The following is a 25,963-nucleotide window of genomic DNA, read 5'->3' on the forward strand; positions in this document are numbered from 1 at the left end:
GAGCCACGTGGAGACCCATGCCAGTGCTGAGATGCTTCCATCACCATTGGATTCACAAGACATTGCACTCACCGGCCTGTGATCTTCCTGCATTCTTCATCATTGCATGTAACTGTGTGAGTCTGAAGAGGGCTTTGTGAACTAGTATTGATTTCACCTGGACTGGGCTGGTATGTTTTCTTAACATACAATCACTTTAATATAAAGCTCTTTTTTTTCACACATGCATGAGTATCCCTTGATTTGTCTCTCTAGTCAACCCAGTATAACACAGTACCTAGTACGGCAAAATAATGTCTGGCCTCCAATTAAAGATTACTAGGAATTTTTTTTTAGGAATAACCAATCAATCAAAACCAATATGGAGCTGAAGCCAAAGATGCAATTAGGAAACATGGAAAACAAAACACTTGAAGTTTTAGCAGTGGTTTTGTTACATTTTTCCTCTTGGTGATGGTATAAATTGGTCTGAAAAGAAACTAGACCAAAGAAACCATTTTCAAAAAGTAAATTTGTTACTTCACTTATACTTCATGGTCTCCAAGTTGAACAGTTACACATAAAATATTTATGTAATTCTCCAAGGCTGGTAAAATGTCATATTTTCATCTATTCTTCTGCAGGATAATTGTCACTGTTGGACACTGTCATGCTTACTTTTTGCCTTTGTGGTGGTCTAATGTCAGACTCATTACTATTATCTAACACAGTATCATCTTCCAGTGAACTACTATAGATTCCAAAGTCACTCAGACCATCAGACAAAGTGCTTGTACACAATTCATTCAAAAGTTATATACTGCTGCGCACTTCATTTTTTGAAATTTTACTACACTGAAATATGAGTAAAAGAAGCCAGAAGTAGTGCACGTCACATCTTTGGGGATACTAAAGAGGCACACAAAGCAAACAGGAAAAGTGGAAACAATCAAACTAAGATGTGGGCATTGAAGTGTCTCAGCTTATCTTGCACATGGGCACTTCTTAGACCCTTAACCTGAAATGAGGTAATTAAGAGTGATCTAGTATGGTCCTACAAGGATGTATATTGCTTCCAGGCTTAAACACTGCATAAAGTAATGCGAGCTGATTCCAGGAACCCAAGTGGAAGGTGAATTATGAGAGTGATGAGTGCAACGAATGTATAAGGGTGCTTTGCTCAATTGATGTATGTACAGATTGTGATAAGAGCCTTATGAGCCCCAATAAAAAGATTTTTTTAAAAAAAGAAAATGATTAGGGCAAAGAATGTACAGATGTGCTTTATACAATTGATGTATGTATATGTATGGATTGTGATAAGAGTTGTATGAGCCCCTAATAAAATGTAAAAAATATATATATATCTGTTGAAAAATACTAATTAAAATACTTGGGGTTTATCAATATTAAAAAAAAAAGTAATGTAAATGGAAATACAAGTTAACTTATGACCAGGCAGCAACATCCATTCGGACTGAAAACACAGGTATAATAGTGACCAGTCAGCAAAGTTAATAAAGGAACTTGTCTTTCATTTCATTAATTCTATATTCCATCATTTCAATTATCATCCAGTGCCCATCCAATGCATTAGCTATTTCTTTAAATTTGGTATCAATCTTCTGGATTTTTGACTCGCTGCTTTTATATTATTTCTAGTTTTACATTTATTTTGTCAATTTGTTTTCCTTAGTTATTCTAAAGTTTTGTCTGTATATTTCTTTACATCCCTTTCAATCTGTTAAAGGTATCTAAACATAAATCTTTTTATGTCCTAACCAGGTATTTCCAATGGTACTTCTATCTCAGGATGATTTTCTAGCCCTCTACGTGTATCCTTTGGTTGAGCTACTCTTGTCTTGTGTGTGTGTGTGTGTGTGTGTTTCTGTGTCTGTGTGTGATTTGAAAGTATCTGGTCTCTCCAAAATAGTGTGGTGTTATTGTATGAATTTGATGATTGCATGTTGGTTTCTTTCACTCTGATTTTTTTGTTGTTGTTTTATTTGGTTTTCATAGATCGGGGAGAGGGGGCAGGCATGCCGCTCTGTCTTTGATGCATTTGGTAGCAGGGTGGAGCGTGAGCACCAGTCTCGGATCACTAGTCATGCACAGCAGCTGAAAGCAGGGCGGGGGTGTTGTCCACTGTCTGGTGTCGATCCAATGGGGCAAAATCAGGTGCTAGCCTTCTCTAATGGGTGGGAATGATTGCAAGTGTGGTAGGTCTGACTGCATGGTGAGGCTGGTTCTCAAGTTCTGGGGAAACATTTAGAAGAGAAAAAGCAGGGAGAGGAAGAGAAAGAAAAAACAGTAAGTCCCAGTCCCCCAAACACGAAACTCAAGCCCATTATAATATTGTCCTAAATGTGAGCCAGCAAATGCAATTGCAGCAAGAGGTCAGCACTCACTCTGTGGTGGGTGCATTTCTAGGTGTAGATTTTCAGAGGTGAGTGATACTAAATGTAAGGTTGGGCATAATCTTAATGGCTTTGAAAAGATAGAAGGAAAAAGACAGGTGGGCAAAGGAACACTAACAAGAAAGGATAAACAAAAGAGCAGAACAACATAGAGTGTGGCCCAATAATGGCATAAATCTTAGCCACCAAATATATCTGCAGCATATACATGGAGTGCACATTGCATGTGCAGACATGTGTGGGCACCACCATACATGTGTCGGCAATGGGGGATGCTGCTGACTTGCTCACTGTGTCGGAGGGGGGTAAGGAGGCAACCGCCCAGTCCATGGGTCAAAATGAAGAAGAAAAAATGTAGGGAGAGATGAAGACAAAAACGAAAAGATAAGAACATTTTAAACAGTGTAGTAGTGTTAAAGAACTAGGCCTGCAATTCAGCGGAGTGCAGACTTCTGATCTCTGAGGCGCGCAGGAAGCCTCTGCCACTGGAGGCTGCAACCGGTGGGGCTTGCGCCTGGCAGGTCACAGAAGAAGAAAGAAAGAGGATTTTTTTTTTTTAAGGAAGGAAAGGGAAAAAATTAGGAAACAAAGGGAAAAACTAAGAAGAACACTAAAGGAAAAAGAACATTTTTAAAAGCAGCATAGTTGAGGGGTGGGAGTGCTGACAAGGCAAGCGATTAGGGATTTGGGGGGCCCTGTCTCTGGTTATCAAAAAGTTGTTTGAAATAAGGGGAAATATAGCACCTCGATGATCACAGAGCACCATTGTCGGTGCTGGTGACGTCCTTATTGAGCGGAACCGGTTATCTGGCTCCTGCTCTGATCCCGACACTGGTGCAATAGTTCAAAATGCCATGCTGTGCAGAAATCCTCAGGCTTCCTGTTCTTTACTTTCATTGAATCTGTTCCTCTCACCTGTATTTGCTCTACTTCTTTATCACTTCACTTGAAGCTCTAGATGCCAGGCTGATCATCAAACCCATTTCACTTCGTTTCTTGCGTCTTCACCGTAGAACATCCAGAGGATGTATCTGCCTGTGTTTACCACTGGACCCTCCCTCCTTTTCAGATTTTTTTTAAAATACTTTTTTTGGGGGCTCTTACATCTCTTATCACAATCCATACATTCATCCAGGGTGTCAAGCACATTTGCACATATGCCGCCATCATTTTCATAGCGTTCTCTTCCCACTTGAGACCCTGATATCAGCTCCCCAATTCTTCTCCCTCCATCCCCCACCCACCCTCCCTCACGATACCTTGATAACTTATAGGTTTGTTTTGTTTTGTTTTTACCATGCCTTCCATGGTCCTCTGTCACCCCTCAATCACTTTTCTGTTATTCGTCCCCCTGGGAGGGGGTTATATGTTGATCCTTGTGATCAATTCCCTCTTTCTCCCCCCAACCTCCTCTATTCCTACTGGTATCTCTACTCTCCCTGTTGGCCCTGAGGAGTTTATCTGTCCTGGATTCCCTGTGTTTTTACGGGCTCTTATTTGTAGCAGTGTGCATATTCTGGTCTAAACTGATTTGTAAGGTAGAATTGAGGTCATGATACTGGGGTGAAGGAAGCAACAAAGAGCTATCGGAAAGTTGTGTGTTTCATTGGTGCTACACTGCACCCTGACTGGCTCATCTCTTCCCTGTGACCCCTCTATGAGGGGATGTCCAATTTCTACAGATGGGCATTGGGTCTCCACTCCATGTCCCCCACCCCATTCACCTTGGGTATGGTTTTGTTCTAGGTCTTAGATACCTTATACCTGATCCCATGGATACCTCATGATCACATAGGCTGGTGTCCTTCTTCCATGTGGGCTTTGTTGCTTCTCAGCTAGATGGCCACTTGTTTATCTTCAAGCCTTATAAAACCCCAGATGCTATATCTTTTGATAGCCGGGCACCATCAGTTTTCTGTACCACATTTGCTTATGAACCTATTTTGTCTTCAGTGATTGTGTCGGGAAGATGAGCGTCACAGAATGCTGGACTGTTAGAACAAAGTTTTCTTGTGTTAAGGGAGTACTTGAGATGAGGCCCAATGTCCATCTGCAACCTTAATTCTTAACACATAGATATGAGTACATAGTTCTATTCCTGTTCAGATCTTTAACTTCATCATTTATCCCAGGTGATATAAGCATCGTTTTGTTTGCTTGTTTGTAGATATTCTACATTCAAGATTTGGCTTCAAAGTCTCTTTTGACGTTCAGTTTGGTCTTTTCTTTCTTTCCAGTCTTTTCAATGATTTTTAGCTTTCTGTATTACGGAGTCCTTGATGCCACTTCACAACTTGTCTGGTCTTTAAAAATTAGTGTTCAGGGAGTAAAATCTATTTTTGAGATAGTTTATACATTCAAGTGGAACATACGTAAGGTTTTACTTCAGCTCTTGTGGACATCTTTTGATTTGCTCTGGCTTCTGTGTGAACTTGCAATATGAGCAATCTGATAATCTGTTGCACATTGGCATTGACCTTGTTCTGATTGATATTGAGCTTTGCCAATTTCTCTCTCGATGTCTATATTTAATTTGATTCCTGTGTATTCCATCTGGTAAAGCACATATATAGGTAACCTAATATATGTGTTGAAAAAGTTATTTTCAATAAGAAGTCATCGGTCTTTCAAAATTCTATTTCATTTCTATCACCATGGACATATTTTCCAACTACTTATCCTATTTTTACATTCTAATCACTGGAAATTATCAATACATACTATTCCCATGTTTGATCAATTTAAGGCTGCATAAGTTAGTTAAAAAATTGTTTCTTCATATTTGTCTTTAGGTGTTTGTATGCAAATGTGAATGATATTCTTCTTAGCTGTCTTTCTTGTAGGCATATGTATATTATTCCTTCACTAGCAACACTGTACTTCAGGTTAGATCTTGACATTGTTTTGATAATGATATGACAGACAATGCTTCTCTTCAGTTTTTCATTCCCTGCATAGTAGACTATATCAGTAATACATAGTTAATACATCTGGCTAAAAGGAGACCCTACCAGCCCATTTCAACTCATTAATGCTTAGGTCACATAGTCAATAGAACGAATAGTCTACATAATCCATTTCACATTTACCCTGAGACCAGAAAAACTAGATTATACCAGGCTACCACTAGATTATTATCAGAGCCACAATAGATAGATCAAGATAGATTGGGATAAAATGTACACCAGAATGCAAATAAATTTAAAAGGCAAAACCCAAATGCATGATGCTTAACTAAAAACACAGAGAAACAAATAAATTAAAAGCAAAAGAATAAATAGATGTGTGTGTGTATATATATATATCCCCATTCTATCAGTATTCAAAGAAAACTGAAATATCTGCATTAATATAACAGAAAATTCATTTCAGAGCAGCAAAAATAATCAGGAATGAAGAAGGGCATTTCATAATGACAAAGGGTCGGTTAATCAAGAGGACATAAATAACCTAAGAGTTTACTCCCTTTACAGGAGAGCTTAAAAAATGTATGAAGCAAAAACTGATGGAACTGCATGAATAAATAGATAAGCTCACAGTTCAAGTTGGCTTTTTTTTAAAAAGCATACCTATCCACCCCAAATGCACTACCATCAAGTCCATTCTGACTCCTAACCCCTACATGACAGAGTAGAAATGCTACTGAGCATTTCCAAGACTGTGCTTCTGTTCACGAGTACAAAGTCTCATCTTTCCCCTGCAGAGCAGCTGTTGGTTCCCACTGTTGATCCTGCACCCCTGGGGCTCCCAGTGAAGATACAGAACAGATAACACGATCATCCAATTTAATCTAATGGAGTTTTATAAAAGATTCTACACACAGCAAATTTCATATCCTTTCCAAGAATTTGTGAAAATGTTAACAAGGAAAACTATGTCTTAGTATAGCTAATGCTGAGATAACAAACAAATAGATGACATTCCGAAACACTATTTTTCTCTCAAAAGTTAAGAGGCAAGATATGCTAATTCATAGCTCCAGATTAGGGGAAGTTTTTTTTTTCTCTCGCTATTGGCTCATGAAAAAAGTTCCTAGTCTCTTTTCAATATCTGTGGGCCTAGTGTTGCTTAGAGATCTATGTGTGCCTTAGTATCAATCTTGCCCTGTGTCTAGGGGCTTCTCAGGGAAAGACCCAGATCAAAAGGATATGGTCCACTCCTGGGGCTTCCTTTATATCTTTCCAGGGAAACTCTGCTTACATTTTATTAGGCTTGGACCTGAGGAACAATGTTGCATCATACCCTAACACCCTTGTAACTCGTTAGCTAATCACAATCACATCACATCACACCATCAAAGATGTTTACATCATAACATAACAGCAGTATTATATCAATACTGAACAGTCATTAGAAACCATGGCCTAGAAAAGTTGATTTATGTTTTGGGGGTACAAAATTCAACCTATGACATTCCATCCCTTAACCTCAAATCCTCCATATCATTGCCAAATTCAAAAACACTTTCATCCCATCCCAAAAGTTTAAATCATTTCCAAAGTTTACCATGGAGCAAAATCCCCTGTAATCTGTGAGCCTGTGCTATCTCTTATATGAGATGTCCAAAGCACAATGGAGAAACAGGCACAAGCCATTTCCATTCATAAAGGGAGAAATTCGAGGGAAAGAAAAATATCAGGGAAGAAGTAAGCAAAAAAAGTGGGAAATTTGACATAAATTATCAAGGATTAAAATTATCCTCTCCTGTTTGAGATCATCTGGCCCTGACCTCCAGGTTCTGGATGTTGATCATTCCCTCATTCTCTCTGGATTCTGAGTGTAGGATCCTCATCCCTGACTTTCAGCTTCACCTTCCTGTCCAACTGGGAAGGCAGCTCTGCTCCCCATTCTCCTAGTCCAACTGAATGCTTGAGTCCAGCCTGCTCCTTCAGCTTTGGGCAGTCGATTCAGATTCCGTGGCCCCTTATAACCAGTAGCTCTGAACGCTAAAACTGAGTTACTGGACACCTGACTCTGAAACCTAGATTAACTGCCTTATGGCTACACGAGGTAACTAGAAGCCTTAGTTATATAGCGTTGCTGTAACAGACATACCACTGGTGCAGGAATCTAATAATCAGAAATTTGTTCTCTCACAAAAAAGGAAGTTAGAAATTAGAATCTAGAGGAAGATCCTTATTTTCTTTCAATATTGGTGAGCCTGCCATCTCTTGGAGATTTACATGTATCCTGGTATTAATCTTCCCCCTAGATGAGGAGGTTCTCAGGTCCAAAGGACATCACTGCCTACATTCTTTGCTGGTTTCATTTCTCCTTTTATCTTTTGTGTAATAATCATAGGTGGTGCAGGCCACACCCCAAGGACATTCCCTTGACATGAGATCAGACTGTGACCTGGGTAAAGCTGCTGGATAACATCTCAATTCCCTACCAACTGATTGGCCAATCACACCAGATCAGATTGTGGGAAATGATGATGGTCCAGTCAAGTTGGCATATATTTTAGGGGAACATATTTCATATATGGTCAGATCATAAATGGAATATCACACAAGGTTCTATAAGTTTAAATGTATTTAACTAATACAACCTATGCTCTCTGACCAATGTAGAATTAGTAAGAAAACCAAATAACAAGGAGCCCCTAAAACCCCCAATATTTGGAAATTCAATAAGACACTTCAAGTAACACTTGGGTCAAATAAGACAGGTTAAAAGGAATACAGAAAGATTTAAAATCAATAACAATAAAAACACAACACATCGGTGCATATGGGAGCTGGAGGCACAGGGAATCCAGGGTGGATGATACCTTCAGGACCAGGGGTGTGAGGGGCGATGCTGGGAGAGTGGAGGGTGAGTGGGTTGGAAAGGGGGAACTGATTACAAGGATCCACATGTGACCTCCTCCCTGGGAGAGGGACAGCAGAGAAGGGGGGAAGGGAGACTCCGGATAGGGCAAGATATGACAAAATAACAATCTATAAATTATCAAGGGCTCATGAGGGAGGGGAGAGCGGGGAGGAAGGGAAAAAAAAAAAAAGAGGACCTGAAGCAGAGGGCTTAACTGGAGAGCAAATGCTTTGAGAGTGATTAGGGCAAAGAATGTATGGATGTGCTTTATACAATTGATGTATGTATATATGTGGATTGTGATAAGAGTTGTATGAGCCCCTAATAAAATGTAAAAAAAGAAAAGAAGAAAAAAAAACACAACACATTAGGATTTGTTGGATACCACCAAATCACATAAAGGGGGTAATATAACACTGTAGAAAAGATATATTTCTTCAATGATTCATCTCCTCCCTTCAGGAAATAGAAACAAGAAGGGCAAATTAAAGCCAAAGGATTAAAACCTTGTCACTTGATCTCCTCTCTACTGCACTTTGGGCTTGATCTGGTTTTTAATATTTTCTGTTTCTGTTTTCCTTTTTTCTTTCATATTGAGGCTTATAGCTGCTGTATTTTGTCATTGTGAGGCTTTGTTATGTGTTTTTCAGTGTATGAAACCAGGAGAGATTAATCTGTTCAGACAATAACTAGAGCAAAGGCTCCTGGGGACTACGGTGGGGGCAGGGGAAAAGGGGGGGAGAGTACGGGGAAGGTGGGGGGAGTACTGTGGGGAAGTGGGGGGTGTACCATGAGGAGGTGGGGGGGAGTACCAAGGGGGGGAAGGTGTGGGATATACCGGGGGAAGTGGTGGGGGTATACCACGGGGGAGGTGGGGGTATACCACGGGGGAGGTGGGGGGAGTACCGTGGGGGAGTTTGAAGGGGCATACCGGGGAGGTTGGGGGCGTATCGTGGGGGGATGGGGGGTGTACCATGGAGGAGGTCGGGGCATACAGTGGGGGAGGTTGGAGGGGCATACCGTGGGGGAGGCTTGGGGGGGAGTACTGTGGGGGAGGTTGGGGGAGGCGTACCGTGGGGGGGTGCGGGGCGTACCGTGGGGGAGGTAGGGGGGGTGTACCGTGGGGGGTGGGGAGCGTGCCGTGGGGGAGGCTGGGGGCATACCATGGGGGAGGTTGGGGGGGCATACCGTGGGGGAGGTTGGGGGGGGGGCATACCGTGGGGGAGGTGGGGGGGTATACCGTGGGGGAGGTTGGGGGGGCATGCCGTGGAGGAGGTGGGGGGAGTACCGTGGGGGAGGTGGGGGGTCTACCGTGGGGGAGGTGGGGGGGAGTACCGTGGGGGAGGTGGGGGGCAAGGCAGAGCTGATATCAAAGAGTTCAAGCAAGAAGCTGTCTTCAAACGGATTTTGGTAGTAATTGTACAATACTGTCTGATGGGATTGAACTATGGAATGGTATGATGTCTGGATCAGCTCCTAATCAAATGGTTTGGAAAAACCGCTAACAACAACATTGCATAGGGCAGAACAAAAAAAGCCGAAGTAAATCAAAATAAAAAAGGGAAAGAGTGAAGACAAAATGACAAGGATCTACATGTGACCTCCTCCCTAGGGGACAGACAACAGAAAAGTGACTGGAGGGAGACATTGGACAGTGTAAGATATGATAAAATAATAATTTATAAATTATCCAGGGTTCATGAGGTGGGGGGCGGTAAGGAGGGGGGGAAGCAAAATGAGGAGCTAATTCCAGGAGTCCAAACTGAAAGCAAGTGTTTTGAGAATAATGAGGGCAACGAATGTATAAGAGTGCTTTACACAATTGACGTATGTATGGATTGTGATAAGAGTTGTATGAGCCCCAATAAAATGATTTTTTAATTTAAAAATAAAATATGATAAAAAATACAGAGACTCAATAAAACCAACAGGATGTCATTTGAAAAGACTTTAAAAATGGATAAACATCTAGCCAAATTGATCAAGGAAAAGAGAGAGGAACTGAAAATATTATGAATGAGAAAGATTATATCTTTTCAGATGAAATAATACTGAAAGGTTAATGAGAGAATATTATAAACTGCTTACAACCTACAAATTTGAAAATTCATATAAAAGGAAAAAATCCATGGAAGACATAAATCACCAAAGCTCACTGGCGAAATGTTGCATCAGATGACATGGAGGGAGCGGTGACTGACAGGGACCGTATGTACAACAGAGCAGCCCTGTTCTAGTTCTCTACTCTCTTCACAATGCTTGTTATGTTGGACTACGTTGGTACAGATCCTGTGTCAATGCGTCTCTTTGAAGGGCTGTAGGCTGACATGGGACTTGACCAAGTCTTCTCCAGAAACTCATCACTCCGGATAAAAGAAAGAGGTAACTTTAAAAAACCTACACACCTATTAAACAAATTTAATCTGTAGCTAAACAAAGTTTACTTCCTACAAAGAAAACTCCAGGTCCAGCTGACCTCACTGCTGACTATGATCAAAGAGAATAATGAAGTCAGAACGATTCTACTTAGACTCTCACAGAAAACTGAAAATGAGAGAAGATTCCCATCTCATTCGAAAAGGCTAGCATTACCCTTCTGTCAAAGCAGGAGAAAAATGTCAAAAGATAAGAATAGCACATGTGAGGACAAAATGAAAAAATATCACCAATCAAATTCAGTTATGTATTTTAAAATTGCTAATAGATCATGACAAATAAGCTTTATCCTAGAGTTTCATTTTAGAAAACCCATCAGGGCAATTCACAATATTAACAAGCTGAAAAACAACCTGTTATTTCAGTAGGAAAAGATTTGAAAATATTCATCATAAATCCTTCTCTGAATCTCACAAAAAATTTTTTCCAAGTAAATTAATAATCAACACCAGTGTTAACTTGGATGGGACAGATGAATTAATAAAGCACCATATAAAGATATAAATGAAAACATGTGTCATTTCATATTTATCTGGAATCCAATTTGGCAGCTGGAACCCATCCAGAGATGCCTCACAGAAAAGTCTGACCATCTGCTTCTAAAAGGTCACAGCCATAAAAATCCACGGAGCAATCCTGCTCTACACCCACAGGAGAGTCATGAGTTGGGATCAACTCAATGGCAACTGGATAGGCATGAACTGGCCTTACGCAAGATCTTTTCAAGAATCTGTTCTTTGCACGGGCACTGCAGATTCAGGGGTGAGCTGCATTCTGGCCTCACCCTTGTCATTCAGTCTAGCGGCCACCTTGCCAAATAACACATGTTGTTTTCTACATACGCTCTTCTCATCCTTCTTCTAAGCTGATATATCAGTGACTCCGTCATTGAAAAAGACACTTTAGATCTCAAAGCACACCTGCTGACCAGTGTCCCCACAGCGCCTGAGACGCTAGAAACCATCAGAGACCAAGTACGTGAGGCCTGTGAGGCTCAGCAGCAGCATTAGGTGGGGCGGGGTAGACGTATGACAAAGCCATCACTGCATAAAAGAAATCAAATGATCTGCTCTGTAAACCTTCACCTGATTTCACAATAGCAGGAAGAGGAGATGGAGGAGGAGGGAAGGAGAAAGACAATGAGGAGGGAAAGGAGTAGGGTGGGGGAGGCAAAAGCGAAAAGAAGGAACCCCAATCCATGTGCCTGTTTCTCTTTAGCCTAGGAAAATACACTAGGCAAGGTGAAGACAAAGGGAAAACAATAAAGAACGAAGCCTGTAAGGAACCGATGAAGCCTTCTGCAGCCAGAGGACCACCAGGGCATCTCGTTGGGGACACGTATGGGGTCAAAGGGACACAGACTAGAGCTGGTGCGAGGAAGAGCAATCCCTTCCCCTAGAGAACTGAGGTACAGCATTGGGAATTGGAAAACATGGCCTACTGTCTATCCGCTGGAATTCTGGAGACAGCTGTGGAAAGTAGCCAACAAATCTCTATCTTTGATTTCCACCACCTCCTTTTCCTTTTTACCCTTACCTTTTGTATCCCTCATCCTCACTTATGACAAAGAGAAAGGCAATAATTTCCCAGCTGGATACGATGTTTGTGGCTCTATATTTGGATCACTGAAAAAGATGTGTGGAACCTAAAATGATATTATTGTAATAAGGACAGCAGGACTTTATTTTCAGTGGGCATGGTGAATATGGCTGTCTCCCAAGGATCATTTAAAGAACACCTTGCTCATTAACCAGAAGGCTCATAGTGGCCCAGAGGTCAATGTTCTACAGGAGGCCCTGGTTTTGTAGCAGAATTCAAAAATGCCCTTAAGCTGGGATCAAGTTAATACTAGAATGCTTATAAGTGTGCTTCTCTAAGCCCCCTCGTCTCTCTTCATTGAATCAGATCCCGAACACCAGTTCAGGCTTGTTGCCAATACCGGCGGCCTAACTTCAGGGAGTGTCACCGGCGGACAGGGCCTGGCCTTGGGATCAGTCTCAAAATTGAACCCTAGCTGAACTACACCACAACCTGGGGAAGTTAGGTAACTACTCAAGACTTTCCCATTTGCAAAAAGGAAAGTATATGAAGGCTTCCCCGAAGAGTGGTTGGTAAGACCTATTGTTATAGTTGTTGGGTGCCGTTGAGTCCCTTCAAATCCACAGCAGTAGCATGGACAACAGAATGAAAGACAGACCGCTTGATCGTGCGCCATCCTCACAATCAATTGTTCCTTTGTTTGAGCCCATTGTTGCAGCCGTTGTGTCAATCCATTTGTTGACTTGTTGTTTCACTACCTTGTTGTTTCACTACTGCTTGACTTGATCAAGCATGGTGTACTTTTCGAGGGACTGGTCTCTCCTGCTAACATGAGATGGTCTCGCCATCCTTGCCTCTAAGGAACATTCTGGCTGTACATCTTGAAGGACAGATTTGTCTGCTCTTTTGGCAGTCCACAGTACTTTCAATTTTCTTCTTTAGCTCCACAACTCAGATGCTCCCATTTTCCTTTCGCATGTCCCCCTCTCCCATACATAGGCGGTGATGAGAAGTATCAAGGCTTGGGTCAGGCACACCATGGTCCTCAAAATAACACCTTTGCTTTTCACCATTTTAAAGAAGTCCTATGAAGATTTTCCCAGTGCAATGCATTGTTTGAATTCTTGGCTGCTGCTCTCATGAGAATTGATTGGGGATCCAAGAAAGCCAAACCTTTGACAACTTCAATCTTTTCTCCATTTATGTGGTTTTCTTTACATTGAGTTATAATCCACAGAGGGCTGAATCCTGGATCTTCATCAGTAAGTGCTTCAAGTTTTCCTCACTTCAGCGAGCAAGGTTGGGTGATCTGCCTATCTCAGGTTGTTCATAAGCCTTCCTCCAATCCTGATGCCGCATTCTTCTTCACATTAGCCCACTTCTCTGATTGTTTGTTCAACATACAGATGAAATAAGTATGGTGAGAGGATACAAGCCTGGTGTACACCTTTACTGATTTTAAAGCATTCAGTATTCCCTTGTTCTGTTCGCACAGCTGCCTCTTGATCTACTTACAGACTCTGAATAAGTATAATTAAGTATCATGGGATTCCCATTCTTTTCAAGGTGACCCAGAGTGCGTCATGCTTCCCACAGTCAAATGCTTTCACATAGTCAATAAAACACAAGGAAACATCTTCTTAGTATGGAAGGGGACAGTGACCGTGTTCTGACATGTGGCTAGCACAGACTAAGTCATCAGGAAATGGGAGAGGTTTCCCTTCTCTCTCAAGAACAAGCCCAGGCAGGATGCCCTAAGGGCCCCTCATTCCCACAGAATCAGACACTTAGCCCAAGACATCCCAGAAGCTGTCAGTGCTGCCCTGCCAGCCCACGGCGCACTCCTGATCACAGGGGAGGAGGGCACAACATGCCTTCGAGGAGAGGCCCGACTCCTCTGGCTCATGCTGTGAGGTAGTTCGTTTATTGTGCCAACCTGGCCGATAAACACCTGTGGGGTTCATTGAAGGGTGGAGGGGTAAATGGCTCGGAGAGCCTCGCCTTTCTAGTTCTCAGGTCTCTTGCTTTGTAATGGTCAGACCAGCGTGCAGCTGCCTTAGCCAGTTCTCTGCTTCAGCTGGCAAGGTTCACTTCCTGCAAGACATCCCCGAAGAGAAGCCACATGGACCTACCCCGATGCAGCCCTGGGTGCTGGAGAAGCCGTGTGGAGACCCCTGCCAGTGCTGAGATGTTTCCACGTTCACCGATTCGGCTTTCCTCCTACAGTCAGCATCACTGTGTGTGCCTTGTGAGTTGGAGGAGGACTTTGTGGATTGGTGTTGGACATATGGGTTAAAGTTGGACTTGTGGGCTTGGGCAGCACTGGGTTGGGATGTTTTCTTGATGTGCACTTAAGCTTTATATAAAACTCTCTCTTATACATGAGTTTCTGTGGATTTTTTCTCTAAAGTTCCCAGACTAACACACACTGCAACTCAGGGTCCCTGCGCTGGCACTCACAGTGCTGGGGGGAATGCCCACGGAGCAACTCACACTGGTCTTACCTGACATTAACCCTGGTGCTGATGAGAGAACCGGGAGGACTCTGTGGGTGGGGAGGAATGCGTCCAGGTGGAAAGGCAACAGGTTCAGAGCAGGAGCCACGAGGCGCTTTCTGAAGCGCAGCAGCAGAGCACTGCAACTTAGAGGAGCCCCCCAAATGAAAACCCAGTGGCAGACAGTCACCTTAAGGGGCACAGGAACAAAGGAAACTGGACTTAATCTGTAGCGAAGCCGGTAAAGCACCGAGGACGTGAAGTTGGTGAGGAACAGGTAGGCGTTGGGTTCTGAAGAGTGAGACAGCTGCTGGATGCCTGGTATAATATTATCAGTGAACGCACACACTCAAAGGCAAATGGACGATCAGAGCATGTCTCCAACTGCCCCATGTAGACATGGGGCTAATAGGATGTGGAATTTGGAAGGGGGTTGGGTTGGTGAGTAGCCCCTGAAAAGGATGTCTTGTAAGCTGTTACTATCTAATACTATCTGCCCAATTATTAAAATAAACCACCGATTTCAGCCATATGAGCGCTGAGCTAATGAGGACACACACATCATTAAAAAAAAGGAAAATGAATTACCTACGTAATAAACCTCGCCTCTACTAGAACAACACCGTCAGGAATTGATCCGCTGGGTTTGGAACAGCCGAAGGCCACAGCACCGAGGAACTTGCATCCCGAGAAACGGGTCTAGAGAGAGCTCTTGGGCCAGCTCACTGTGGGCCAAGGCCACGGAGGCTGCCCTTGCCAGGTCCTCCTGAGTAGCCACTTGGGTAGAGAGGATTATTTGGGAACGCTGGACGAGGTGGGGCCAGGGCACCCCTGCATAATACCTGCGTCTGGAATAAGCTCGGGAGTTGTACGTCACCCAGGGCCAAGCAGGATGTGATTTATAGGAAGAAGACTAGGCAACATATGACAGTGGTGTTGCTATACCTCGTCTGGGGTCTAAACAGTGATGACCAATTGAGGAGATTTCCCATCCAAATGATTATATGCATCCTGCCCTACCTCCACCAGATTTAAGCTGTCCAGATTTATGCACATCCATGTACGCATACACAACCATGTATAAAGCACACGCAATGATATATATACATGTAGATATATACACACAATAGCACACATATACATGCATAGACATACACAAATACTCTGACACGTGCACTACACACTAACAGCATGCTCTAACATACACTTACATGCATGTATACATAGACATACTTAGTACACATGCAAGTAGACCTTCACACATACCCTCAATCTCCTGCAGAAAAAGGGTAGCCTTTGTCCCACCGGAGTCCCCATTCCTTTGCTCTCTCCCCACTGCACTCCATGGCTGACCTGCTCAAATCTCACCAGCCCGACTCCTAACCCTGACTTTGTTCGGATACCAGCAACCCACATCGTCCCACAGACCGTTCTCTGTGAAGTTTAACTTCCCGTGTACTCTAGTCCAGACCCTTCTTTGGGATCCCACTTGCTCAGGTGGGCATCTTCTCAGCCAAGCCGGCCCCTCTGCTTGTCCCACGGAGCTGTACAGGGAGGGCTTACTCTCCTACATCAGAAGGGGGTCTGAAAGAACAGTCCTGAGCTTTTCTGGACAGAGGACTTAGCCTGGTCGCATCCCTCGCCCTCCCGAGGTGACTCTTACCTCATTCACAAAGACCCAGTGGCTGTCCTTGGATGCTAGGTTGGTCTCCACTGCCTGCAGAGAGAGAGAGAGAGAACAAATGTGGGTAGGAGCAAGTCAGAGGCTGGCAGTTGTAGTGGACTGTTTACAGGAACACTGTCTGGAAGACTTTTTCTAACCCAAACAAGCTGCCCCACTCCACTTCAACGCAGACATCTGGTTTCTTGCTGTTCTTGTGAGGTGTAGAGCAGATGCTCAGGTCAAGGCTGAAGTATGCACCCCCTTCTGACTGCCCAACCCCTCACTGGAAAAAGCAACAAACTACTCAACTGAAAAGACTGTCAGAGGGAGACCTTGCTCAGTGCCGGAGGTGAGAGGTCAGGAAAACAGGAGGAAGGATTAATAGTGTCTTGTCCCGTTGATGCAGTGGTACAGCTGGGCTACGATACGCATGGCCAGTAGTTCAAAACCACCAGGTGCTCCTCAGGGGAAAGGCTGGGCTTTCTACTTCCATGAACAGCTACAGTCCCAGAAAGCCCCGGGGCTCACTAAGAGTCATTGTTGATTCAATGGCAGCGAGTTTGGTTTTTTGTGTCCTGTGATGAGGAATGACCCTGGGAAGTTCAAGGCTTACCACTGAGGTTGGATAGAAGCAGAATGCACAGAACCAGGCCAGGCTCATTTTAATTCCTGGACCGTGAGCATTCCCTCCACGGATGGTTCTCTTTATACAGCGCACATGCACATGCTCATTTAAGCACACACATTTAATAGCATGCACCGTACTTGCCCTGAGTGCCAAAACACAGAAGCAAACAACCCCATGGCTGCTGAGCTGATCCCCACTCTGGGGAGTCCATGTGGGCCAATGGGAGAACTGTGCTCCATCAGGTTTTCAGAGTAATCGCTTATTTGGAAATAGATCCCTAGGTCTTTCTTTGTAGATGCTTCTCAGTGGACTTGAACTTCCAACCTTTCAGTTAGTAGCCAAGTGCACTGTTTGCACTACCCAAGGAACTCCATGGCTACAGTAGTCAATTACCTGTTTATCCCATTTTTATTGTCTATCTCCTCCACCAGGCTGTTAACTCCATGGAGTCGAAAGCCATGTCTATCTTGATCATGTTTGTGTCCTAGAACTTTACTCAGTAGTTGCAGACAAGTTGATTCTGAATCACGGTGACGGTAAGTGTGTCAGAGAAGACATGTCCACCAGAGGGCTTTTACTGGGTATTTTTTTAGGAAGACACCAGGTATTACTTCAAGGCCTCTCTGGGTGGACTCGAACCTCCACTACTTTGGTTAGTGGCTAAGCACAATAATGGATTGCACAAGTCAAGGACACAGTAAGTGTTCAATAAACATTGCTAAAGAATGTGTGTTGTATTTTTTTATGACTGCTCTTCCTTCCTCCAATTGGAAAGACGATCGATTCAACCAAGTAGAAGGGACTTAGGGATTCCAAGCATGTCCTGTAAGAACACTACTCACAGTTAACATGTGCCAAGTGTCTGCTGAGCACCAGGCACCATGCCAGGCCATTTAAGTACCTGTGAGGGAGTCATCCAATTATAGTCCTTTTCAAAATATATGTTTTTGCAATGTAATTTCCACGAATGTTTTTATTTGAAATAATGCAGAAAAATAAAAAATCATCAGAATCAACCCATTATCCCACCCCAATCTTAAAAGCCTGATAAAGTCAGGGAAATACCCCCATTTATTCTTCCAAATTCATTCCCCAGAGATCATTTGTGGTATCTGATGTATTCTCTTCTATAAACATGCCTGCACCTTTATGGTCATATTTATAAATACATATCTACTTACACATATCAGGAAGGGAATTTTACTTTAATGAAATCATAAAATACATATCAGATTATAACTATACTCTTTCTAAACTAATCTACACGTCAAGAGAGAGCAGTGGGGGGTTCACTGGTAGGATTCTTGCCGTCCATGAGGGCAATTGGGTCTATCCCAAGCCAACACGCCGCGTGCACAGGCGTCACGTGTCAGGCAGTGGGGATGTGTGTTTCTATGATACTGTGCAGGTTTCAGCAGAGCTTCCAGAATAAACCAGAGTTGGAAAAAATGCCTTCAAATCTACTTCCAAAATCAGATGAGGCAAATCCTCTGGATCACAGTGGATCCACAACGGATCATGAGGATACTGTATTCCAACCTGCATGGAGTCACTGTTGGTTGGGGGCTGGTTTAAAAGCAGCTAAAAACATATGCCAAAAAATATTTTTTGCAGGTCAGCTCATAGAGATCAGACATGTTCTTCCTGACAAATGAGGCTGAGAAGGGGAAAACATGGGCTGCACCATGACCGAGCAAATGTATGGTTGAGCAGGGAGCTGAGTCCACGTTCACCTGATGCGAAAGCCCGCATGCCATCCCTGCACGACAATTCTATTAGATCCTTGTCTACATGAAAGTGTGCAAACTGAATTGGCAAACAAAGGAGGCAATTGGAAGAAAGCTGATGGGGCTTCCCAGGGGAGCATCTCAGTCCTTTACAAATAGCACCCTGCAGGAGAGAGCATACATGGCAATCTGTCTTGAGCTAGGCTGGGATAAGGTCACAAAATCTGCCCCTACCAGCCTATAAAGAGGCTATCATTCCCGGGAGAAACAAAGAGGCCTGGGAGCCTAGACTTGCCTCAGCCAATTTACCCAATGCCATTTTATCTCCGATCCCAATCTGCTTTATCTCCAAAGGGTAGACAGCATTTGCCTTTCCCGTCTGCCAAGGCCTGTGAGATACATTAAGTCCCCAGTCTCACAAAAAGGCAAGCAAACAGAAAGAAATTCAGGGATTCCAAGACTTGACCACGAAGCATGTTGGCCTTCTCAACTGTCCTGTATTCTTGACTTGCCCAGATTTTAATTTGGATCCCAAGAAGAAATCTTCTCTCTCATGTCACCCAAGTTCTCCTTCTCTTATGTGACACATCCCCATACATTTCCTCTCCAGGGAAAATGGAGTGTGGAAACACACTGTGGCTGAATATCTCCTCTACCTCAAGAAGAAGGCTCCAGGTTGTATCTCCCAACGCCGAAAAGAAGGGAGGATGCCAAGCTATATGCCGGGTCCTGAGTCCACAGGTTTTCATTTCAACAAGGTAAACTCCCGAGTCCTGCACTTGGATGTTGTCAGCAAAAGATCAAATGGTCAGATGAACCTGGAGATGACTTGGACGGACACAGCATGAAGGGTCAGCTCTGCCCCATGACGGATTGGCCTCACTGGAGCACTGGCTTCAGCAAGGAAACTGTAGGTTGAAGCTTGGCTCCTGGAGGGGGTTTCAGGGGCTAGTGTTTAGAAACAGAGTGCTATGGTTTCTTTGCCTGCAGTAGTCAGGCAGCTCTGCTGAAACCTATGCCATCATGAGGGGTCGTGCTGGTATCTGAAATAGCTTCACGTGTCGTGCAAACACACCTGGAGAACATTGGGAGTATCTTTCAGCACAGGAAGAAGAGCCATGTCTATGAAAGATTGGGACGGTTCTTGCCAATGCAGAGCTAATTTAGGACCAAGGGCTCAAGGAATCAGAGAAACAGCTACTCAGTCTAGGAGAGAACGTTCAGACTTTCCAAGCAGTTCAAACGTGGAATGGGATGTTCAGGCATAATGAGGTCCCCCATGGGAAAAGTCTGAGGAAAAAGGGACAGGCAGCGTCATGTAAATATTTTAGTATCAGGTGGAGTGCCACAACAGGTGAGGAGTAAGAGGTCCCTAGGCACTGACCACAAAGAGGCTCCAGCCTGATGCAGATAAGACCCTTCCTATACAGCTTTTGAAGATGCTGACCCCAGGCCCCCCAAATCCTAGGGCTTTAGAAATGATGACATTGCTGAGAGTGCCGATGTTGTCTCCAGTTCTCCCCTGCTGAGAGCCGTGCTCCAGAGGGGACAGTTCTATGAATTGGGCAGTGTGGCCTTCCTGCAAACATGAGGGGTCTGGGAGCAAGCAGTGAAGGAAATCGCCTCTGTTGCCATGATCCCAGAGCAGATAGAAGTCCTGGCTCTCCTCAGGAGCCTTTGCACATGGTTTCAGTCTCATGCATGGAAGCTATTGACAGGTAGAATCGATCAGAAAACCTCACAGGGAACCAGGCTAACTTTCCTGCCCTACTTTTTCCATTACCAATTAAGGATCAAGCTAATTTGTTAAAGTTCCTTTCCCCGTGGGAAGATACAAAGCCAAGGGTGCAGAAGAGAATGGGATAGATGAAAAGGAAAGAGAAGCTACTGCAGATTAAGCAAGAACTTCTCCGCAGCCCCTGCAATTACTGGCGCAGCCAGTTCTGGAGTCTGAGGCTTACATGTTCATGCACAACGTCCCTCCCGCATCACTCTAAGGCCCCTCCCTTTTCCTTTCCCTCTGGAATGAAGTCCGTGTCAAGGGAAGTCAAGGACTTCCCCTTCATCGTCAGAACAAGTAGGGTACAAGAAGGTGTGGTAAACCCAAACTCTTTGGAATTCCAGTTGTGCTCGCTTTCCACTGAGGAATTCTGCACAGGTCATTCCACCCCCTGGGCTTCAGCTTCCCCATCCTCAAGGGACACTGTGCCCAGTGCCTTGTGAGTGCTGTGCACCATGGCTCCCAGTGAACTCACTTTCATACTTGCCATTCTGTTGCTCAGGCCCTAGGCAAGAACTCAGCTTGTTACCCGTGGCACCGAAAAATGTAGCCCTCACCCAGGACTGGGTTGACAGAGATACAATTCTCATTGACCTTGTTCCCTGATGGGGCCTCCCAGGTGGATTTTCAAAATGCTTCTGGAATCCCCTGTAGGTCTGAGTCAAAATGTCATTGTTGGTTAGCACTCCCTGGGTTGGCTTCCTTCATTTCCCCGTGTGGCTGGTCCAGTACCCTGCTGATTGTCTTGTTAAATTTTTCCTTTGATTTTCTTGCATATATTATTTTTAAATCAATTTTAATTTTAGAGGAGTTTTAAGCTTACAAAAAAGTGGAGAGTTTACAAAAATGGGCAGAGTTCCCCATCACCCCTTCTCAATGCATATTGTTTTGCCTATTATGAACATCTTGCATGTGGTATGGAACATTTGTTACAAGGGAGGAACCATACATGTATCATTATTAATTGAAATCCATAACTCATATTAGAGCTCAATGTTAATATGTGCCCTTCTTTGGGTTTTGGCAAATGTATCATATCTTGTGCCCACCAGTGTACCATGACTGTCTTATATAGTTCGCCCTGAAAATGCCCAAGTACCCTCTGTTACACCTCATCCTTTCCCATTTCTATCGCTCTCTCTCTTTCCCTAGGGGCACATCTTCATAAATCATTTTCACACAACTATTCATCTGAGGTCTGTTTTAATTTAAGACAAACACCTCCCACCTGGGGTTATTGTGAGAATGTAAAGAAAATGCATGTGAGATTTCCAGTTTAGCAAGAGGCCCATTTATAGATCATCAATTAGCATGAGAGCCTCATCATTCCTTCCACCAAGCCTCCCATCTGATCATTATTCCAGCCTCTCTCTTGAATTTGTAGAAGTGAATGGGTTTAAAAACTTAAATTAAAAGATGGAATTGGAAGACAATGGAAAAGTCCCACACACGTTTTGAAGTCCCCTTGTCTAGCTAACCCCTCATTCAACTGTTCCAACACTCCGCAGGCAAAGCCTGCAGGACCCATCTGTGCACAGAGTCAAGCCTGCCTTGACTCATCTGTGCACAGAGTGAAACAGAAGCCAAGTCCCCACCACCATGGCAGCAACAGGGGCAAATATAATGGTACCACACTGCAAGGATGGTGGGCATGCCTGTACCATGTGACTGACCACAGGCCCCTCCAGCATCCTATCATAAAAGTTTCCTCCACCTCTGCCACCGAGTGGGTCATGGGACTCAGTAGGCAACTTCAGAAACAGATTTTAGAGGTTGGGTACCAGGGTGGTGACTTCCCAGTTGCCATCAAATTGATTCTGAGTCACAGTGACCCCATGTGTGTCAGAAAAGAACTGCGCTCCATCGAGTTTACCATGATTGATTTTTCTGCAACTGTATCAACAGGCCTTTCCCCCCTCCCCCCAAAGCATCTCTTTGAACTTGAACTTCCAACTGTTCTGTTAATAGCCCGGTGGGTTAACTGTTTGCCAGGGACTCTCCATGGCAATGAGTACACCCGCCAAACCAGGCCGAAGCAGGCAGGAGAGACCTGAGTCCTATGTGAGGTTTGTGCAGCCCATGCGGAAGCCAGCATAAGATCTCAAGAGAGTTAAGGGTGTCTGCATGTTGGCACAATGGCTCGTCCCAGCCCAGCAGCTGGGGTTCAGGTATTGCTGTGCATCTGCAAAGCTTAGCCAAACCATCCCAGTCAGTCTGCGGGGCATCTGTAGCAAACACAGAATTTGAGAAGAATAACTGGGGGCGGTGGGGGAGAGGGGGCACTTCCAAAGGATGATGCGGACCCCTTTCCTAGCTGTCTCTGAAAAGAGAAGGAGCCTCCACATGATCATGGTGGCATCTAACCTGTGGAAAGAACTGGGGTGGTAGACGTGGGCAGCCAACAGAGAGCAGCGCCTGCCTCACACAGAAGCAGAGTCGTATGTCTACGTGCACATGGATGTACTGTGCAGACAACATGGACACCACATGGCCCCTCTTGAGAGATAAGAGTTCTGTGAGGCCGTTATTGCTGCTAGCTGCCATTGAGTCATGCACCATGGAAGGAAATGCTCTCTGCTCCTATGCCAGCCCCGCGATCAGTTTAAGATGCTTTCATTGTTTAAGATCCATAGGCTTTTCATTGGCTGGTTTTCAAGAAGCAAAGCGTGTTTGGCCTTTCTTCCTAGCCAGTCTTAGTCCATAAGCTCCGCGGACACCTGTTCAGCATCATAGCAACACAGAAGCCACCAAGGGCAGATGGGCCAGGCCTGCACATGGGATACACTGGCGGGATTTTACTCTGGCGAAAAAGTCCAGGGGCAGGTGAAGCAGCAGAATGTAGAAAGGCATGTATCCATCCCCGCATCTCTAAGCATTAGCCACACAGCCTGAGTCACAGTACCTCTGCCATGGCCAGGAGCACCCACAGAGCTGGGATCTAAGTTGCAGAAGACACTGACCTACCAGCCTGTGGGTTCCTGGGGGATACTTCTGGCCTGACCTGGGCACCTGAGACTTGAACCCGTGGTTCCCATAGGGAACAAGAGGGAGGCCTAGTTCCAGGTGCTCCTGATAGAGCAAACCAAGTCCTGCTGACAGCACCGGATGCTGGATGTGCAATGGAAGCTCACTCTGGCTGGGGCGGAGAGACTTTTAACATGTTGGCAGGGGTCAAATCTACCATCCTAAAGCAAAGAAGGCAGCAGGAGAACGGCCATAAGCACTGCCGGTGTGAAAGAGAGTGTCCCCAGGCACCATTCCGTCTGTCTCCCATGGAGCTGGGGACAAAACTGAACCATTCCCAAGAATGGTACGGCATCTCCTTTACTTCAGAACCTAAATTCGTCCTGTACTGACTGACAAGTTAGGCAGGGCTCTTATCCCAATTTTGCAGAGGAGGAAAAGAGATTTGGATCGAGGTGCATGTTTTGTATAAGACCACTGAGCTATTCCTTTGCAGAGACTGGATTTGCAACCGGGCCCATCGGTATGGAATAACATTCGCCTTTTCCCTTGGTCATGCTGCTCCCCAAAGGGCCTGGGCAACTGGCGAAGTAGGCAATCATGTCTTGGGGCCAAGGCCCAGCAGTGAGAATGGAACGAAAGGATCTCTCTTCTCACATCTAAGAAAGCACCATCGCCAGCAGCCAGGTTTCCCTCCTCCAGGTTAACACGCGCTCAGCAGCTTGAAACTACTATTCCCATGCATTTCTTAAGTATGAGCCATTTCACTTTGTCTTGGCCTAAAGGAATAGCAAATGGAGTGGAAAAAACCTCCACATGGAAGCCTTCCAGCGGCACTGCTAAGGATGTATTTTACAAAGTGCAAATGCCACCAATTATTTATGTACGTGTTAATTGTTGGCCACTTATCTAGACACCCCCCCACCCCACCCAACAGTGCGAACGGGGATAATAAAAGGTTGTCGGTAATTAGCATCTTTTTCAAACCCCGACTCTAACACTTCGGAACATTCTCCCCGTGAAGCCCAGGGCCTGGCATTTTCCCAAGGACAGATACCGAGCAAACTCACACGATTCGCGATCGCCTCTACAACAACAATGCTATTTAGGAAGCCTTCTCTCCATGCAGTGTCACCCTCTGACACACGAGGGAGGGGCCTACCCTCCCCTTTGCAGCCAAGGGGAGTAGTTGACTGCAAGAAGTGGAGGAGACCAAGAGCCTGCTGCTAAGGAAATCTGCAATACATGCCCCATGAGCCGGGAGCTTCCTCGGCTATGCTAAGACCCACAAGGGGGCTAGTTACCACTGCACACCATGGCTGTGCCATTCTTCCCTGCGACCCGCGCTTCTGGCTCAACTAGGTCGCCTGCTCACGCTGGACTTGTAGCCACTGCCTCCTGGAGCCTTGCTTTCACTGCCACGCCGCCATGACATTTGTGCAAAGCTTCCCATGGCTCCCAAGTCTGGCAAAACCTCGCTTCCAGCTCTTATTTGGGGACCTTGCTATGCTGCCAATTCCTTCTCCAGTCTCCTCTCCCCCCAGGATCTGGTTCTTCCTAACTAAGCCATCTGTTCCCATCTCATTCATCCCTTGCTGGAGCTTCTTGGAAAGGGAACTCTCCCGGCTCCAGGGAAGAAGCAAGAAATGTTGCCAACAGAGCACAGAAGGCATGTTTTGCGTGGGTGATGGGGTCGCTGGATGGTACGGGAGAGAACATACACCTGCAGCAAGGTGTGTGGTGGGAGGTGTTCCAGAGTCCGCGCTGCGCAGCTTCAAAAGCTCTGGAGGAAGGGCCCTTTGCTGTGAGACAGTTGAGCTGCCTCCAGGGCTTCACCGAAGGTGTTTCCCAGCAACGAACTAGAGGAGGATGCTGATTGCCGGCTGGGGCAATTGCTCGCTCCCATGTGCACACACTGCCTCCCAAGAAGCTCTGTCCCTGGTCCTCTATACGCTTTGTGTGGCCCTGCAACCTGTGTACATCATTGGGTACCACACTGAGCCCTGATAATAACGGGAAGAAGAAAAAAAAACCAACGAGCTTCTGCTCTGCAGTCAACTGAAGTGCAGAGACAACATGATTTACCCAACATCTCCCACCAAGTCAGTGTAACCCATCTTTCCAGGCACCTTCAGCCATACCCTTCTGACGTGGGTCAAAGGAATCACAGCACATTCCGGGCCTTACTCATAGAGGCTTGAAGCCAAGGCATGACCTGCACCAGGAGACAGTGCCAAGGACGGTGGCGACAGGGGAGCGGTCGGTTCCTGCCTCCTGGAGATTCCTGCCACCCCTCAAGAACTCCTGGGTCCGGGGCATCTCAGTTCCCAGAGGATTTCAATGTCAGGAAGCAGCGTCCAGTCCCTCAAGGCGAGTAGCTGAAGGGCAAGCGAGCGTGTTATCACCACGTGTTGGATGCAGGGCCTGGCACAGGACCACTGCACCATGCTTCCAGAATGAACGAATGTGCTCATACTTTGCATGGCTTCCATATTCTCTCATTTGGGTCAGTACCATGCCC

General features: G+C 45.0%; 1 protein-coding gene across 1 annotated transcript in view; it reads right to left on the bottom strand.

The window, feature by feature from the left end:
• GRID1 (glutamate ionotropic receptor delta type subunit 1) overlaps positions 1 to 25,963 on the bottom strand; it is a 900,473-nt gene that overhangs the window by 312,473 nt on the left and 562,037 nt on the right. Inside the window, exon 5 of the mRNA XM_075559162.1 lies at positions 16,344 to 16,397. Within this exon, the coding sequence (XP_075415277.1) occupies positions 16,344 to 16,397 (54 nt within the window). The remainder of the gene's footprint in view (positions 1 to 16,343; positions 16,398 to 25,963) is intronic.

This window comes from Tenrec ecaudatus, chromosome 10 (genome assembly GCF_050624435.1).
Source record: "Tenrec ecaudatus isolate mTenEca1 chromosome 10, mTenEca1.hap1, whole genome shotgun sequence".
Taxonomy (NCBI): domain Eukaryota; kingdom Metazoa; phylum Chordata; class Mammalia; order Afrosoricida; family Tenrecidae; genus Tenrec; species Tenrec ecaudatus.